Source organism: Neopelma chrysocephalum, unplaced genomic scaffold (genome assembly GCF_003984885.1).
Source record: "Neopelma chrysocephalum unplaced genomic scaffold, ASM398488v2 Primary Assembly neopelma1_63, whole genome shotgun sequence".
In the NCBI taxonomy this organism is placed as follows: Eukaryota; Metazoa; Chordata; class Aves; order Passeriformes; family Pipridae; genus Neopelma; species Neopelma chrysocephalum.
The window spans coordinates 6,187,021-6,205,062 of NW_020897720.1; the positions used below are offsets into that span (position 1 = coordinate 6,187,021).

General features: G+C 52.4%; 2 protein-coding genes across 2 annotated transcripts in view; one reads left to right on the forward strand and one right to left on the reverse strand.

Moving 5' to 3' along the window:
- SH3PXD2B (SH3 and PX domains 2B) overlaps positions 1 to 8,081 on the forward strand; it is a 70,120-nt gene extending 62,039 nt beyond the window's left edge. Inside the window, exons 10-13 of the mRNA XM_027682851.1 lie at positions 1,079 to 1,305; positions 2,182 to 2,231; positions 2,446 to 2,571; positions 3,451 to 8,081. Of these exons, the coding sequence (XP_027538652.1) occupies positions 1,079 to 1,305; positions 2,182 to 2,231; positions 2,446 to 2,571; positions 3,451 to 4,947 (1,900 nt within the window). The 3' untranslated portion in view covers positions 4,948 to 8,081. The remainder of the gene's footprint in view (positions 1 to 1,078; positions 1,306 to 2,181; positions 2,232 to 2,445; positions 2,572 to 3,450) is intronic.
- A 2,184-nt stretch (positions 8,082 to 10,265) lies between these two features.
- NEURL1B (neuralized E3 ubiquitin protein ligase 1B) overlaps positions 10,266 to 18,042 on the reverse strand; it is a 33,128-nt gene continuing 25,351 nt past the window's right edge. Inside the window, exons 3-5 of the mRNA XM_027682800.1 lie at positions 16,011 to 16,718; positions 14,994 to 15,119; positions 10,266 to 14,125 (exon numbers count right to left, since the gene is read on the reverse strand). Coding sequence (XP_027538601.1) covers positions 13,881 to 14,125; positions 14,994 to 15,119; positions 16,011 to 16,718 — 1,079 coding nt within the window. The 3' untranslated portion in view covers positions 10,266 to 13,880. The remainder of the gene's footprint in view (positions 14,126 to 14,993; positions 15,120 to 16,010; positions 16,719 to 18,042) is intronic.

Below are 18,042 nucleotides of genomic sequence, written 5' to 3' on the forward strand. Positions count from 1 at the left end.
AGTCTGGGGTGCTGGGGAGGGCAGAGTACCAGAACTTATTTCTCTCCATCCCTACAAAGACCAGTTGATATTCAAGCACAGCTTTGGTTGAGAATCTTTAAAATCCCCTGATTTCCTGTGCTGGGAGGTGGACTGTGTCACAGCATCACATGCCCCAGCAGTGCAAAGGGAACTGGTGTGAGAATGTTACATCACATCCTGCTGATGGGAAAACCAATGAGTGTCCCAGAGGCAGGCTGGATCCTCTGGCTCTGTTCAGATGCTCCTGCAGAGAAGGGCCATTATCTGGGCCAGGTCTGCTGTGTACAGGGTATGCTGAGGCCAAAAGCTCCAGACCATCCTGAGCTGATAGTTGTTTTCTGCTGGAAGCTCATTTTCTCGTCTGTCGTCCAGCAAATGGCTGGACTTGATCGGAGTGGGAGCACTGCTGCAATTTTCTTAACCTTACATTGAACCTGTGGTCTTGGCAGCAGCACAGCCCCAGAAACACATCCATTGACTATTTAAGCAGAGGAGAGCTGCCACAAGAGCTCTAAAGGCTATTACAAGCTCAGTAGTTGGTGCCATCGGAACGTAGTGGCTGCAGCCCAGACCCGGGGAGAGTCTCCGGCATGGCAGGGAGACTCTGCGGATGTGGTTTTTCAATCGGGTCATGGGGCTGATGTCTCTCCTAAACAGATTTAGAGCAGGGAAGGGATCCAGGCTGCTGGTGCTCAGGCAGAGGGCTTGTGCTTTCTCCAAAGACCAGGTACATCAATCCAGCAGGAGCACTCTGCTTTTCCCCTCTGCTTCCCCTGCCAGTGCGCTTCATTCCTGAACTGCTGCCATCGCTGAGGTGAAAAGAAAATGGGGTTTTGCACTGTTCCCAGCCCTTGTCCTGCTGGCTGTGGCCAGCTTGTGTGGGAGCATTAGTCATGACTGGAGCTCTCCAGGTGCCCACGTGCCACTGAGCACCCAGTGAGCTCATATTGCCCAGGACAGGTGGTACATTCAGTCAACATGTGAGCTCTGGCTCCGGGGATGTCCGATGGCTCCACACCACTTGGGTGCAGTGATGTTACCATTCTTGCCCCGACAGGTACCAGGGCCAGGAAGGCTGGGCCCCTGCCTCCTATCTCAAAAAGGGGAATGGAGACATGTTCTCACAGAAGCTGGGGCCGGGCTCCTCCGCTCATTCGTGTGCCTTGGATCTGGATGGCATCTCCCGGCAGCAGGTGATGGCGAGCCGAGAGAAGGATGGGCTCGCTGGGCAGAGGGATGGGAGGTTCGACAGCCGCCCCCTGCCCAACGCCGACATCCGACGCAGTAAGTGGCCAGTCAGGGGCAGGTGGGTGGTGGCTGCAGCTTTCAAGTGAGGTAATGAGACATCAGGCAGAGGCTTGCAGGGCTGTGAGTTCTGCAGCCAGGTCTCCTAAAGGGTGTCATTGCACACACGGGTGGGGCACAAGCACAGAACTTCCCAGGGACCTGCTGAGGGTCAGCAAGTGGAGCGAGGATCACCTCCCAGGCTGCAGATTCATCTGGAGATGCTCTCCTCTCAGAAGCTGGTGCATCTGAAGGGAGCCTACAAGAAAGAGGGAGAGGGACTTTTTACAAGAGCATGTTGTGACAAGGACAAGCGGAAATGGCTTCAAACTGACAGAGAATAGTTTAGATTAGATATTAGGAAGAAATTCTTTACCTGTGGGTGTGGTGAGGCCCTGGCACAGGTTGCCCAGAGAAGTTGTAGGTGTCCCATCCCTGGAAGGGTTCAAGGCCAGGTTGGACAGGGCTTGGAGCAACCTGGTCTAGTGGAAGGTGTCCCCATGGCGGGGGGGGGAATGAAATGATCTTTAAGGTCCCTTCCAACCCAGGCGATTCTGTGATTCTGTGGTTTTATGATTGTAACCCCTCTGCAGGCCAGGTCTTCTGGGTGAGTCCTGCAATGCAAAAGCAGTTTTATGTGGTCACCTCAGATGCATTTCCCAGCAACACCTGAAAGCTGGTTTCCTTTCCCTTCCCTTCCCTTGAAACCTGAGTGACCTCTGCTACTCAGAGTGCCAGGGAGACAGATTCTTCCTTTGTGTTTCTTTCCCCTGGGGCAGGTGTGGTCCTTGCCTGTCTGTTTTGTCTTGTCTTTTGCAAACACACATGTGACCAAAAGCCAGGAACTCAACAGCATCTGGAATTCTTCCTCCACAGAGTCACCAAAGATGAGGCAGAGGCCACCTCCTCGCCGAGACCTCACCATAGTAAGTGCCAGCTGATGTAGGAGAGCAGCAATGGCAAAGGGAGTGGGAGAAGAGCACTAAAAGGAGCTCTGGTCACTAGTTATTCTTTGCCTGAGATCTTGCCCCTGTCCCTGGCCGTGCTGGTGTCTGTCTCTGCAGGCTGGTGGGCTGTGGGGATGTTGTGTCACACCTGCTGTAGAAACACACTGATGGGTTTCCTTTTTTCTGGTCACAGCCACGTGGTTTGAACCTGCCTAAACCTCCTGTCCCTCCTCAAGTGGAAGAGGAATATTACACCATCGCTGATTTCCAAACTACCATTCCTGATGGCATCAGCTTCCAGGCAGGAATGAAAGTAGAGGTGAGACTGTCATCTTCCCTTCACACATCTTCACATCAATGCCATGCTCCTGACTCCCATTGCCCTGAGACCTGTTTCAGGCAGGAGCTCCCCTTCCAGGCAGGGAGGATCTGCTCACCATGATATTCTGGATGAAAAATGGGCATGGTGATACATGTGATTGCCTCTGTGTAATGTTGTCATCAGAGTGGGAGAGAAACTTGTATGAGCTCACCAGACTTTGAAGCCCAAGATGCTCTTGCTGGTCTCCTGTCCCCCAGTCACGGGTGCTGTGTTAGAGCTAATGGAAAATAAAACCAAACCACAAATCAGGTTAGAGATGGTAGTTTTTTCCTTAGTTAGGCTAGGTGTAAAGTTAAAAGCACTTCCAGAACTGCTTTCCTGGCACACCCTCTTTGCTGGCAGAATCCCTCCTGCAGATGGGATTTTGCTTTCTCCATGTGCTGATGTAATTTATCCCTCGCTAAGAGGATTTTCCTTTAGGGCTGCCCCAGTCAGCCCCTCTCAAGCCGCAGCCCCACTCCCGGAGCTGCAGAGACTGGACGGTGTCCGATCTGCGCAGCATCGCTGCCGGTTGATCGTTCCAACAGTGCCACGCAGTGGCCACCGCCAGCACCCGGCATCCCGCTCCCGGGGACAGCTCGGAAACAGCTCCTTGCCGCGGCTGTTCCGTTCCTCAGCTCCATGGCACGCAGGTCTCCTTCCCTGTCAGAAGTCATGACCAGGTTCCCCTCCCATTAGATGCCAGTGCTGTGATTCCATGGTTTTTGGCTGGAGAGGCACCAAGGCCATGTGCCCCCCTGACATCATTTCAGAGACAGCCTTTTGTGCAGAGAGTGATCCCGCATGGATGTCTGAGGTTTCCTTTCCCCTCGGCAGGTTATTGAGAAGAACCTGAGCGGCTGGTGGTACATCCAGATCGAGGAGAAGGAAGGCTGGGCCCCTGCCACCTTCATCGATAAGTACAAGAAAACCAGCAATGCGTCCCGGCCGAATTTCCTGGCTCCGCTCCCCAACGAGATGGCCCAGCTCCGGCTCGGCGACGCCGCGGCCGATGGCAACAGCAGCGAGGAGGCGACAGGGCCGTGCCGTCCTCTGCCAGAGGCTCCTCCTAACGGTACGGACTGCACTGGGAGGTGGGCCAAAGACTGGAAGGGGCGGGAGGCTCCCGAGAGCGGGGACCTTTCCTTTGCCGGGGGCTATGAGGAGATCTCGGACCGTGACACAGAGGAGAAGCCCAGCCTGCCGCCCAGGAAGGAGTCCATCATTAAATCAGAAGGCGAGTTACTTGAGAGGCAGAGACCTCCCCCCAAGCCCCCAGGCATGATTTTGCCCATGATCCCACCCAAGCAGTCAGCAGCCCCAAAGGACAGCAAGAAGCCAGAGCTCAAACCAGAGAAGGGCAAACTCTTCCAGCTGAAAAACGAAATGGGACTGGAATGTGGACATAAGGTGTCAGCCAAGGAGGTGAAGAAGCCAAACCTCCGGCCCATTGTCAAGCCAACCAAGCCAAAAGCTGAGCCTGTGGAGGACAAACCTGAGCCCATCACCCAGAATCCGTTCTTGAAGTCCAGACCTCAGATCAAGCCAAAGCCTGCTGCATCCCCCAGGACGGACCCACCTCCAGCTGATGATAAACTGGACATTTGCAGCCTGCGGAGCAAGCTTAGACCTGCCAAGTGCCCAGAGAAGCCCTCCGAGCAGGACACTGCTGCCAGTGAAATCTCCTTCAGTAGTGCTGTGGTCTCTTCGGAGGCTCCTGGAAGGTTTCCAGAGCGACCAAGCATGGAGAGCAAGCCCCTGCCCAAGCTGGACAGCTATACCACGAAAGAGGCACTGCCCAAATCTCCCCTGGGCCCAGCAAACACCCCATGTGCCAGGGACGCCGCACCACAGCGCCCTGTTGTGCCGCCTCGCAGACCACCCCCCCCCAAGAAAACAGGGGGTCCGGTCCCTGGCCCCTCAGTGGAGCTGAGGGCCCCAGCACGGGAAGCACCTGAAATCAGGTCATCCGCAGTGCCAGGGAGGCCCATGCTGGTTCCTCCGAAAGCCAAGCCCTTCCTCTCTGCCTCCATCCAAGATGAAGCCAAAGCAAAAAGCAGCGTAAGCCCAAAGGTCATTTCCAAACCAGTGGAGAGAGGGGACCCCAGGGAGAGGACCTCAGCCCCTGTCTCCAGCCTGGATATTACCAGGGAAGCTCTCTATGTGGCAGTGGCGGATTTTGAAGGCGACGAGGAGACCAACAGCTTTAAAGAAGGGACTTTGTTTGAAGTTCGTGAGAAGAACAGCAGTGGCTGGTGGTTTTGCAAGGTCCTGACAGGGGGGCCGTGCTGGGAGGGCTGGATCCCTTCCAATTACCTACGGAAGAAGCCGTAGCCACTCCTCTGCTTGCACGGCTGGAGGTTCCCTGGTCTCTCACCTGAGTATTTAATTAGCAGATTAATTTATAGTTTTCTGTGAGGCTGGCTTTAAAAGGAAAGATAATAATTGAGATCCCACGCATCCCAGCTGGTGCCTGTTGGCGGCAGCGTGGAGGAAGCAGTTTGGCCTCCCCTCCCCACCCATTTGCTCCCACCCACCCTCCTCCCTACATTCTCCCAAGGACTTGGCTCCTGTGCCATCCTGGCAGCCCAGACATGCAGCTGGAGCTGTCCTGGCCAAGCTTCGTGGTGTATGATGGCTCCCATGGTTCTCTGTGCTCAGGAGATGGACTTTGATAGACATTTTGCCACCTGTACCATGAATTAAAGTAGCCAGGTGGAATGGTACCAACAAAGGAAATCTGGCTGCACAAAAGAATTTGCCTCTCCCTGAAGCTCAGGGTCACAGTTAAATGTTGTAGGTCACCTTACTTAGTCCAGGTGTGTGCCAGAGCCTTAGGGAATGTGGCCAAAAGGAGGAATGATTGCTGAGAACAGGGTCCCTGTAGCTCTGTCTGCACGTGCAGGCACAGGCATTGCCCAGTTAAGGGCTGTGCCTTGCTCCACCCACACATGCCACAGGACCCTCCCTGCTCTGTGACAACAAGTGTTAACTTAAACATCCTCCTGATGGAAAAAAATGGAGAGAAATACACACACACTCATCCAACAGGTCCTCACTGTGCTGATCCAGGACACCATGCCGGCTTCTCCCCTGCAGTACCACAACCAAACGTCAGAGGGGTTTTGCTGAAGAATACTATGCAAGGCACAGAGGACCAAAATGACCCCAAAAGCCCTGGAAAAGGGATGCTTTGCTTTCCTTCCCACACCGACTGCCCTGCTTGTTGGACTAATAGGGGACCACCCCTTCCCACGACCCACTGAGCTTCCCCGGGCTGGCGGGCAGCAGCCAGGAGGTGGGTCCTTCCATAGGTGCTGATATTATCAAGTGCAATCCACAATGTGGGAGTTCAGCTCCTCATCACAACCAGTTGTGAGGTGTGTCTGGTGCTCAGGGGCTGCCTACCTTGTTTGTCACCCCACCTGCCTGTCTTCCAGGTCCTTTCATTTCACGCTGTGTGACAGGTTGCTTGGGGGGCTTTGGGTCAAGCAGAGCCTGGGATTTTTCAGTGCTGACATCCTTGCCTGCCAAGCCTAATCTTGCCCACGGTGTTGCTTATCCCAGCAGGAGGATGAGCATGGATGAGCTGTCATTCCTCAGTGCCAATTTCTTTCCTTCTGTCCTTGTCTAACTTGCAGGTTCAGGGCCACATTTCTCTCCAGAAGAGGTTTAAACCTGGCTCTTGGTGGGTTTCACAGAATCACAGAATAGTTCGGGTTGGAAGAGACATCTGGAGGTTATCCAGTCCCACCCCCCAGCCAAGGCAGGGTTAGGTTTTGTGTTGACCAAGCCCTGTTGCCCTCTGTGGTCTAATTGCAAGTGTGAACACTGCAGCCACATTGTTTTGCTGCTGAAAATAATTACAGTTTTCCCTCTAATTTGAGGCTGGCAGAATTGAAGCAGTGTTCTCCACTCCTCGAAATGCTTGCTTCCTTCTCTGTCCCATATTTTCTACCCTGAAAATGTGGAGTTGAAGATCCCTCTGTCTGCATATAGAATGAAAATGGTGGTGCCTGTGGCCAGGATCGTTCTGGGACAGTGATGGAGCAGTTTGTCCCAGCGCTGGTTTGATCTGATAGAGAAGTCCTGACCATCCCCGTCCAGCCTAAAATCCAGAAGCCCCAATATTCAGTTTTAGCCATGGGAATTCATGCACCCCATTCTCCAGTTGATTCCTCTCTCTCCCACCTGCAGTTTTTTCTGGTGGCACATCAGCCTCTGATCAGAGTGACTCACCTGAGCTGGCAATAAGTGATCTGTTTGCAACCCAATCCGATAACAAAGCTCTTTGCGTGGCACATTGCGAGTTGTTGATGTGCTCCCAGGAGAATTGCAGGGTGGGTTGGGGGAGCAACACTGCCTTCACTCTGCACATCACTTGCTCCAGTAAAGCCCATATGCTTTGGAAAGGAGTGGGGACAGGATGAGTTAAGCCAGAGCTGCTTGTCAGCCAAATCCAGCCCCCTCTATATCCGGGGAAGGGGCTGGACCTGTATCCCCCTGTCCGCTCTGGTAGTTTCATGCAGGGGTGAAGGGGCTGTGTGTCCTTTTCTCAGGCATTGTGTCCTTGCTCTGTCTTTGCTGAACAGCCTTTTAATCTCAGAATTGCCTCTTCTTGCTCTCTCTGAGACCTCACTGCCCTGGCTTTCCTCAGAGAGAACTGTGTTGTTTGTGTGGCCTCTGCACTAAATGAGGGCTATTCCCACTTCCCTCCCAGACCGAACCTCAGAACTGGTAGTGCTTCATTTTGCTAACACAAGTACTGTATTTGGCTCATTGAGCACGTGACAGGATCGCTCCCTTGTTCCCAAAAAGCTTCCAAAAGGGCAGGGATCACACTCAGTATGTGCTGACACCTGCAGCCTTACCCCTTCCTACCAGTCTTCTGTCTGCAAAGGGACTGCAGGCTGGACAATTCCAGTCGGGAAGATGCCAAGAGCCATTCGGCTGGCAGGGCTCTGCCCCCCATCTGATACGTGTCCCCCAGTTCAGCCACGTGTGCCCCAAGCCAGGCTGTGCCTCCTCTCTGTACCTCGCACGTCACATGTGGCCAAGCTCCCCGACTGCCTCGTGAGGAGGAGGAGGGCAACCACGAGTACCCCGAGCTTGCCCACGAGGTGCATGACCCCATCAGCCAAGGCCCAACCGCCCAGTGCAGCGCCAGGGTCGGGGGTTGTGACAAGGGGGGGCATTGCCATGGCTTGGGGCCCACGAGCCGGGTGTTGGGGACACGCCAGGGTTTGGCACTTCCCCAGCGGGCTGTCGGCCCTGCTGTGCCCTGCTCCTCACAGGCTCCCTAAACCTCCCAAAACCCATTTGTTTGTCCGTGTCTCGCTATATTATGTAAGTGCATATAAATCTACATTACTGTGGGCGGGTGGGGGGCAGCAGAAGGTAGATGTAGCTGTGTACATGCCTATCTATACTTTCACCTTTATGGGATGGATTTTTTTTTTATTTTATTTGGTGGGTTTAGGATTTTTTTTGGGGGGGTGCAGGGAGGGTTGTTTTCTTTTTTTTAAGAAATAAAAAGAAACTGCTTGACTGGTTTCAAGCACCTTAGTGAACCCGTGTGTGGCTGGTGTAATTCTGGGGTGTAACGTGGTGTGCTGCTCTCCTGTCCTGGCAGCTGTGGCTGTGCTCCCACATACAGCAGTGCCTGGGAGTGGTGAGGGTTATGGGTATCCTGGCAGATCCTTGGGTCTTGCCCAATCTTTGATGGGTGTCCCAGCAAATGAGCTGGTGTAGTGCAGCAGTTGTGTTACTGTGATCTCAGGGCAGCAGAGTCTGGTGATTTTGGAGAAGTGGGGGGAGAGAGAGAGAGGGACTACCCATCCTCAGGAGGGGCTCTTGGGGGTTCAGGCTGGCCAGGGAATGGAGCTGCAAGGCTCAGGCAAAAGAAGGATTGGACTTCAAAGCTGAAGTGCCTGGCAGAAGGCTGTGGTGTTGCACACAGGCAGAGATTCATAAGGGGTGAGAAAGAAGTGGGGGAAAAAAGACATGGATGAGCAGCTTGCACTGGCCCAGCTGACCACATGCCAGCCTGGGACGTGCAAGCCCTGTCCATGCACACCCCCAGCTGTCAGGTGCCAAGGACTCCCAGCAGGGCTGTGTAGGCAGCAGGTACCAGCCCGGTGCCTCCGGATTGGGAGCAGAGTGCCAAGGAATTCTCTCCTTTGCTTCTGTTGAAAGAAAAGAATAGTCCCAGCCACCTGTAGGAATAAGTCCTGGAACAATCAGACCTATTTCGCTCCACTTCTTCAAACTTGGGAACTGATTCCCCTATCAATATAATCAAAGGCTGGGGAAGAATTTAATCTCGTTCGAATAATGTTATCAATCATGTAGCATGAGGGCCCACCTTGCTTCACCCGATGGCTGTGTTCACTCAGCTGCCTGCAGCACGTGCCCCATGCCATGACCAGGTGTCTGCCCGCCCACACTCCATCCAGGGCTTGTCCATGAGCACTCCAGCACCTGCCCTGATGCTGCCACTTGCCACCCAGCAGCAGGTGAGTGCACCAAGGAGAAATTCGGGGCCTGTGACGTAACCTGGAGTACTGCATTAGCATGGCCGTGTGGGGCCCAGCCCATCTTGGGCAGCTCCTTGCAGGTGCCAGGCCACATCTCATGGGCACACTGCTCCCGGCTCTGAGCAGTGCCAGCTGCTGCCCAGATCTGCCGTGCTGGCACAGAGCTGGGCTTCGGCCGTGGGAGGCTCACTTTCAGCTGATACCTGTGTCACAGCACCCAGGTGCAGGGGATGGGAGAGGGCAGTGGTTCTCCACGCTCTCCCCGGGGTTTGGGCCAGCAGAGGCTGGAACAGGTCATTACATCAATGCTAACTGTGGTGCAGAGCTGCTCCATGGCCTGAGACTGGCAGCATTGGCCTGTTGGCATCTCAGAAGGATCAGCTCTGTGGATAAAGTGGGGCAACAGAGTGTATAAAAAAGGCATTTTAGTATAAATAGCCATTGTCGGGCTCCCTCACCACCTGTGGTAAGCAAAGGGTTTCGTGTGAACACTTAACTCTGGCTGTGTGCTTGCCAGGGCAGAGTTATGAATGAATTTTTCCACTCCACATTAAACCACATCTGAGGCTGCTTGACTGGTATCTGGCTTCAGCAGGCCACATTTCAGGATATAAACAGTTTACAGAGCAGCTTTCTGTTGGCCTCTGCTTGTGAAATAAAGAGCCAGGCCAGCCCTTCTGCTGTGTTTGCATCACCCCTCTCTGGCCACCCACAGTCCCCAGGCTGCCACAGCCCCAGCACAGGCACAGGAGCAGATTCAGGCTGACAGCTGCCTTGCTTGAGATTGGGTAAGAAATTCGGGGCACTTCTTGATAGCATCTACCACTGAACCCTTTCACCTCTGTAGCCCTAAAATACACCCTGCCTGCCAAACATGCAAGTGTTTGCAAAGTTAAGGTAACCAGAAAACCCTCTTACACTTCCCAGCCCCAAAGCACTGGGCTGTGACTCCCAGAAGCAAAACACAGCTCATGAGAGGTATGTTAAGTGTCTAACTTTTTCTTTTTTTAAGCAGATGAAGAGAGCTGCCCTGACCCTTCCTCTCTGGACCAGTATTGCCATGCTTTGCAAATCACTCCCCAGCTCAAGCTCTTTTAAACATTCCGGAGCACTCTGTACAAGCCAAAGTTTTATTTGTTTAATAAACAAGTAAAATTATATTAATGTAAAACAGGTAAATGGACAAAAGTAAAACACACAGCACTGAACACAACGCTATAGAGTACTGACATGTAGAAGTGCAGTTCCCCCCCTCGTGCGATGCCCTCCCTCCCCCGGTCCCCCAAATGATTTGCTTGAAAAGCCTAATACAGAGGTCCAAAATCTGATTCAGCTTAAACAAGATGTACAGGTCACAGTATTGAATCATAAAGGTAACGACAAGAGAGTAACTGTCTCAGAAAGGGGGAAGGTAAAAGAGTTCCCCAATCTCATCTCTTTCTTCCTTCCTTTCTTCTTTTTTTTTAATTTTTAAACAAACAGGTTAAGGAGGAGAGGGGGGAAAATCCATGGAAATAAACACTTTTTCACTCCAGTATATATATATATATATATATATACACACACATATATATATATATATAAAGCAGGATTCTCAGTGAACACAAAAGTCTATAAAACTACCATTGATCTGTGCTGTTTTCTCCCCCCATCTTTTTTTTTTCTTTTTAAAAGTTGCTTTAAAAAGGATAAAAAGTGCACAGACACCCTTATAAGGCACAAACAGATCTTCTGTACAAATCATATATCATTGGACTGTTTAAAAAAAATAGCAATACGAATACTAACAATTAAATCTGAAAGAGGCTACCTTTTCCTGGACATTTTTTTTTGAGGCCTATTTTGGAAAATTCCCATTGCTCTCAGATAGGCAGGGTGACACATCCACTGCACTCACGTCCTGTTTGCTGCTCAGCCATGCTCCAGACGCTGTCTGAGCTGGTTCCCTTGCTGGCATCACTGGGTGCTGCCCTTTTGGAAACTGGTCTTGGCTGCTACAGCAAAAATTCAGCCTCTGCAATGTGTCCTGAACAGCTCAGGCCCAGCCTGGGGTGGATTTGGTATTTCTCCTCGCTGGCTTAAAAATACAAAAGAGAGCTACACCAAAATAAACCCCACCCCAGGCGTGCACCATTCCTGCTCACTGAGGACCTGAGGTGTCGGCCAAACAAACAGACTCTGCTCTGCTGGTGTGGCTGTGCAGTGACCAAAGGGACTGGGCACCCCTGAAACCGGGACAGCAGCCCCAGGAATGGCCACTGGTGCTCACAAGCCCAGACCTGATCCAGGCTGGCATCGCTCGCAGTGAGTGGATTCTGACAGCTTTCCTTGAATTCCTCATCATGCAAAGGCTTCCCACTGCAGCCTGTCCCCAGGCAGGCACTGACCTGCCTGTCCCTTCATCCCGTGCTGACATACCCTGCCATTGCCATGCCCTTGGTGCTGTGCCCACCCACCACAGCCGGACCCTGATCTGCCAGTGTGGCACCCGGGAGGTCTCTAGAAAGGCAATGCCTGGGCAGAGGGCAGCCAGGAGGTCCAGGCAAGGCTCCAGATGCAGGGAAGCTGCCCTTGCTACCTCCTTCAGTAAAGGTGTGAGTGAACTCGTGCTGCAGTTGCGGTGTCAGTGGCTCTGCTGAGGGCTGAGCACTCTCAGCGGTGGCACAGCCAGTGCCATCAGCCAGGTTTCCAAAAAGGGCTCTGCAAAGTCGGTGGGCCCTTGTGCTGATGCAGCAGGGCAATGGCTGAGAGATCTCACTCTAGAGCAGCCTCTCATTTATACACTTAATTAAAATGTTCATCAGTTCTTAAAGGAAAAAACAAAAGGTTTCCCCGTGCTCTGCGAACTGGCAGGCACAGCCCACTGCAGGAGGAGAATGAGCTGCTCTCCTGGGTGTGCTCTCCACGATGGCAGCACAGGGCTGGCTGCTGGTCAGTAACCAAACACAGCTCTCCTGGCACAGCCAAACCACCACCTGGGCAGCAGCAGCAGGAGAAGGCTGTGCACCCACAGCTACCGGCACCTTGGAGGAGAGGGGAAATGGCCAGGTGAGATGACAGGCACTGACAACCTCAGGCTGCCCCTCTGTGCCCAGAAGCCCTGAAATGTACAGGAGTTGCTATTCTGTTTTTTCTTTTGCGGACTAAAATTGCACCTTTCTGAAAAAGCCGTTCTTATGCACTTGGTAGCACATGGTCACCGAGCTGCAATACCAGCCCCTCTCTCATCCTCCCATTTGCATCCTCTCTCTTTTTCCCTCTCAGACCAGCTGGAAGCTGGTCAGGCTCAGGCTGAAGGACTGGACAGGGGCTGTGCAAGTGGGCAGAGGACAGAGAATGGAGGGCAGCTCCTGCTAGAGCAGCAGGGAGGAGGACACTGAGCTCCTCAGACCAGCCCTAGTGCTGCACACTCAAATGCTGCTCAGCTCATCCAGCTGCTGCCTGTTGCTGTAACATCACACCTGAAACCAATTTACCTTTTAAGTCCCAACATCTACTAATAGCCCCAGAGCCTTTTTCTTTCCTACTCCTAAGTAAAGCCAAGTGAGATAGATCTCTGTTTTTCTCAACAAGTTCTCCTCTACCGTTGAGACCCAGCTGTGCTGGAAAACTGGGAAAGGCAGGAGAAATAGCAGGTAAGATCAGCATATACACAGTCCTCAGAAAAAAGGTGAGCCTGCTGGGACTGGGTCAGAAATTAATTTCTCACCACAGGCTCCAAAAAGTCCCCATGGTGGAGCAGGAGGAAAGCTGAGCCCTGCCATGGCACTGGCTGTGGGGGAAGGTCTAGGACAGGTCTAGCCAGGCAGGATGGGGTAACATGGCAGCTGTGCCACCTGCCAAGAGGGCAGAGCAAAATGCAGATGTGTGTGCCTGGAGATGGCAAACACCATCACAGCCAGGATTGCAGTGTTCCCATCCAAACACTCCTCTCATCCACGGGCTGGAAATTATGGCTTCATCAGGCCTGAGTCGCCCCTCATAGCTGCCCACTGCTGGGGCTGGCTGGGCTCTCAGTGGGCTTGTGCTCCTCACTGCTACCCCATGGCAGCTCTCCAGGTCTCAGCCTCCCTGGCCAAAAGTCCCTGCACTGCCACAGAAAGCAAAAGCTGCTTTATCTATGTCCAGACTGGCTTCTCCATGTACCCCAGAAACCTGTTCACGGGGACAGAACCCAAACAAGTGAGAATCTGGCTGTGCTACTATTTGGCTTTAGCTAGTTCTCCTTACACAGATAAGCAGGACATTTCCAGATCAGTTTTGTCCACTTTGAACCCTCCTGCTGGGCCTTATCCTAATTTTGTTCCACCACAGCACAAGCATCTGGCAGCATCCCAGAGCTGTTCAGGTTTTGGGGTCAGGAAGCCCAGTGGCACCTGGCATTGACCAAATGGCAACCTCCCCTTGCAGACCCACACCACAGCGAGCCTCCTCCGGAGCAGGAAGAGGGAAAAAAGAACCTTTGCAGGGGAAATTTCTCATTTGCAGCTGGGTCGGGTGCAGACCGTGATTCCCCGGATTCGCCTGTGGGCACACAGCCTGGCCGTGCCTTTGGGCCCTACATGATCCTCAGCTCAATTTTATCCCTGAATTGTGCCCTACCTGTCAAATAAGGAAACACAGATAACGAGCCACTTGATAACGACTGACCAGCACGATAACCCATAAGCAGGGACGGAAAGGCGTGGTTACTGCTAGCGGCGTTCCCCTTCCTACAGCCCGAGGCGGGCGCTAAGGGCGGTATATTTTAATAACATCTTTGATGACCCGTCGGCAGATTGGGCAGCAGGCGTTGAGCTGCTTCTTCAGCTTAAGACCGCAGGTGTTGCAGAGGCACATGTGTCCGCAGGTGTAGATCACCGTGTCCACCTCGCTGTCAAAGCAAACGGTGCATTCCCCGTTCTTGCTGCCAGATGGCTCCGGAGGGGGGAAGACAGGAGAGATGGGGGGGCTCAAGGGGGAGCTTGGAGCAGTCACTGCAAAAGAGGAGGAAGGAATGAGATAATTTAGTCGCCACAGTGGTGCAAACCTGACACTGTACAACACACACGCTCAAGTCAGTTTTTAAGGCTCTTCCTGCCTTAGTCACTGCCTGGTTTGTTTGGCCAAGCAACCCCCAGTGTATTCCAACCAGTAGCACAGTTACAGTTCCAGGCAGAGCCTGCTATCCCTTTTTTACACATCCACACATTTTTTGAACAGTTCTAGGGATGGTGATTCCACCACTTCCATGGGCAGCCTGTTCAATGCCTGACCACCCTTTCAGTTAAGAAATTTTTCCTAATATCCAGTCTAAAACACTCTTGGTGCAATTTGAGGCCATTTTCTCTTGTCACTTGATACTTACAAGACAGACCAACCCCCACCTGGCTCCACCCTTCCATCAGGGAGTTGTAGAAAGCGAGAAGGTCCCCCCTGATCCTCCTTTTCTCCAGGCTGAGCCCCCCCAGCTCCCTTAGCTGCTCCTTGTGCTCCAGATCCTTCCCCAGCTCCGTTGCCCTTCTCTGGACACGCTCCAGCACCTCAATGACTTTCTTGTCATGAGGGGACCAGAACTGAACCCAGGATTCGAGGTGTGGCCTTACCAGTGCACAGCACAGGGGGACAGTCACTGCCCTGGTCCTGCTGGCCATGCTATTGCTGATACAAGCAACGTGCAGACTTTCTTTAGGCCATGAAAATCTTTCCATCACTTGGTGTTTTCCTGCAGTTCCTTCTGTCAGTCTGGGAGGAAATGTAACATCTCCCCCTAACCTTGCCCTGCTGTCTTGCACAGCCCCAGCCCCATCTCATGCTGGATTCCTGCCTTGCTGTGGTGGGAGCTGAGGGCCAGGCTGTCCTTACCCAGTGATGACTCTGAAGCCGATGATGACCTGTTCACGCTGAAGGCCATGTCCGAGTCACTGTCATACTGGGAGCCACCGGGGGATCCTGAGGGCGAGACGGTCACCGGGCTGGACTGCACCGTGCCTGAGAACACAGGAGAGAGCTGAGTTGAGCTCACCATGGGCAAGAGACACCCCAACCCCAGCTAAACACCTGCTGAGCTGCTCCCACCCCACACACAGGGTGCTGCAGGGTAAAGCCCAGCTTCTGAATTAAGTGCTGCCCCTTAGTAATGATATGTAGTGAGTTTGGAGGTGCATGATTTTGGATGTGACCTCCAGGGTCTGGACCTCATTATGCCATTGTACAGTGCCTGTTCAGTGCTTCAGTGAAGAACCAGATTATCCGACATTTGGGGTATAAAGTCACTTCCCCACAGTCCCAATCTCTCCAGCAGCAGTGGCCTCAAGCTGTCGCTGTCTCACTGTCAGCTGGGTAAGGGCATTGCTTTGGATGAGGAAAACCTGCTTTACAAAGTCATCAATGTCTGCTTTTCTGATAGAATCCCTTCTGATAGATCCAGCAATGGATCAAGTGCCAGCTGATACCCAAGCTGTGGCAGTGCTTGAGGAGCAATTACTGTCCAATACATGTGCTTAAACCAGAGCTGTGCTAACAAACATCATCATCCTTACCAAGGCAGGAGTTTAATACCTTTTGGCTGGAATAGGGAGTTTATAAAGAATTCCTTTAAAAACAAAGCCACTGAAATACAGCTGCCTCCCCCCAAAGCCATCCCTGCCTGCTGCTTATTTTATGTTTCGAGTTTCATCCATTTCTGGGGGACTTATATAGGCTGCACACGTCTAGGTGACAGCCACCATGTCTCACTCACTCTTGTTTGCAAACACAAGGTGAGATCAGGAGCTGCTTCCTCGGTGAACACTGTGAGTGCAAACGTGTAGCTCTGGTTCTGGACCAGGGAACTTCACAAGCCAGGCGCTCCCCGATATCCTTTCTTTTGGCTGCACTTACCCAGTATTTTGAGCTGGTTGATTACACCATGGATTGTAAAAAACACCCAGAGAGACTGTGAGGTGTCCACACACATCAGCATTCCTCGGCTGGCTCCATTCACCCCGTGGTGCACCTCTCCATTTGGCAAGACCATGAAGCTGAGAATGTCGCCGTTGTTGAGGACTGGGAATGCTCGGTAAACCACCCAGTACTCCTTGCGGTCCAAGAGAAAGTCTGGATCTGCCGGGAGCTCATTTGTCCGTAAAGTACTCGGATCACAAGAAGTGATGCCAAATGAAAGGGCCCCGTAGTATGGCAACCCAAGGTGTCCTACTTCCACAAAGAGGCTTTCACCGATGTGCAAAGGCCGGTCAGAAAACACCAAAGTCCTATTGCTTTCTTGCCAGTTGGTGCACGCAACCATCCGGTCCTGAGAAAAGGTGATGTCAGGGCCGCGGGTGGGGTGGAACCGCAGGTCTGTGTCCAGGAAGGCCGGGACCCCCTGTGTGTGATGCCGCCGGTTTGGGCAGCAGGGGATGATGTGGTTGTCTGTCGCAAGTCCTGGTACCCGGCTTAGGTTTAGGTTTGCAATTTTAGCCACCACTTGGTTGTTCTCTAGCTCATTGTTGTTGAAGTTGGCTGAGTCGTGGTTGCTCTGTGGAAGGCAAGTGCTGAGCCGGGCAGTGCTGAGCCGGGCAGTGGTCATGGTCTCTGCGAACATGCTATCTGTGAGATAAACCCAGTGACACAGGCATTAGAGTCAAGATACAACCGCCTACTTCTATGGTTATAATTATTATTTCAGCCTACAGGTTCAGTCCCTCTGAATGGAAAATCAATGGAAAAAATCAGCCAGAGGTCAACCAGTAATTGGTGGAGAGTCAGGTGTGGAGTAGGCAGAAGGCAGACAAATAGCTGCATCTTGGCACGAGCCAAGGAAAAACAAGTGTTTCAAAGTACCCATGTGATCTGGGAGTTCCCCTGCACTGGTGAACTGGAAAAAGCTGTAAATCAGTGTGGTCCTACAGCTTTCTCAGTGGAGAGGTCTAATAGCTTTGAGATCACTCTGTAAAAGAAGGAAACATCTCAATATCTTGTTGTCCAAAGCTCTTGTGCCAGTCAAATCCACAACACAGTGATGGGCAAAGGAATACAAGCATGATATTCTTTCCACACTCCTTGTCATTGCCTTATAACCGTGTCCAGGCACAGGTGTGTCTAAGAGAGGTCATTTTAAGGAAGATTTCAAGTTTTGCATCTCAGGGGTGTTCTCAGCCCTGCAGAGATTTTGAATGGAGAGCTGGTCACAAAAGCTACTTCCTGCAGGTGTTAGAATGATTTTTATGGCAGAGAATTGTTTTCCCTTTTCACAGCAAAGGGAAAGTCAGGATGTTGATCCTTAATTCATTTTCCAGATTTTCACTTCGGCCATGCCAGGCTGGGGGGACGATGTAAAGGTGTGGAGAAGTTTGGGAGTCTCCTTCCTTCTACCTCCAGCCCTGCCCAGGGCAGCCTGGACACTTGACTCTGAAGGCAAAGCCTCAACCCACTGAGCAAAGTCGAAGCACGTGGAAGTAAAGAGTCTGTGTGAATGAAGCAGACTCCTGGTCTTCCCAGAGATAGGGGTGAAGAAGCCCAGCACCAACACTGCCTGCTCCTTGAAGGAGAAAATCACCAGGCTTTTACCAAAGAAGGAAAAACACTCAAATCCAGCCAGCACCTGCAAAGCAGAGGCTGCCTCACTCAGCAGCAGGAGAGGCTACTGGGGTAGACTGACATCTGGACCAGCTCCTTCTAGCAAGGACAGGGTGTCTGGCAAGAAAGAGGAGTAAGACATCCAAACTTCATGATGGATATGCCCCATCCCTGGAAGTGTTCGAGGCCAGGTTGGATGGGGCTTGGAGCAACCTGGTCGAGTGGAAGATGTGCCTGTCCAAGACAGGAGGTTGGAACTGGATGATCTTTAAGGTCCCTTCCAATACAAACCATTCTGTGATTCTACAGTTCATAATGCTGAAAGGTGCATTTTGTGCATCAGAACTGGAGTTAT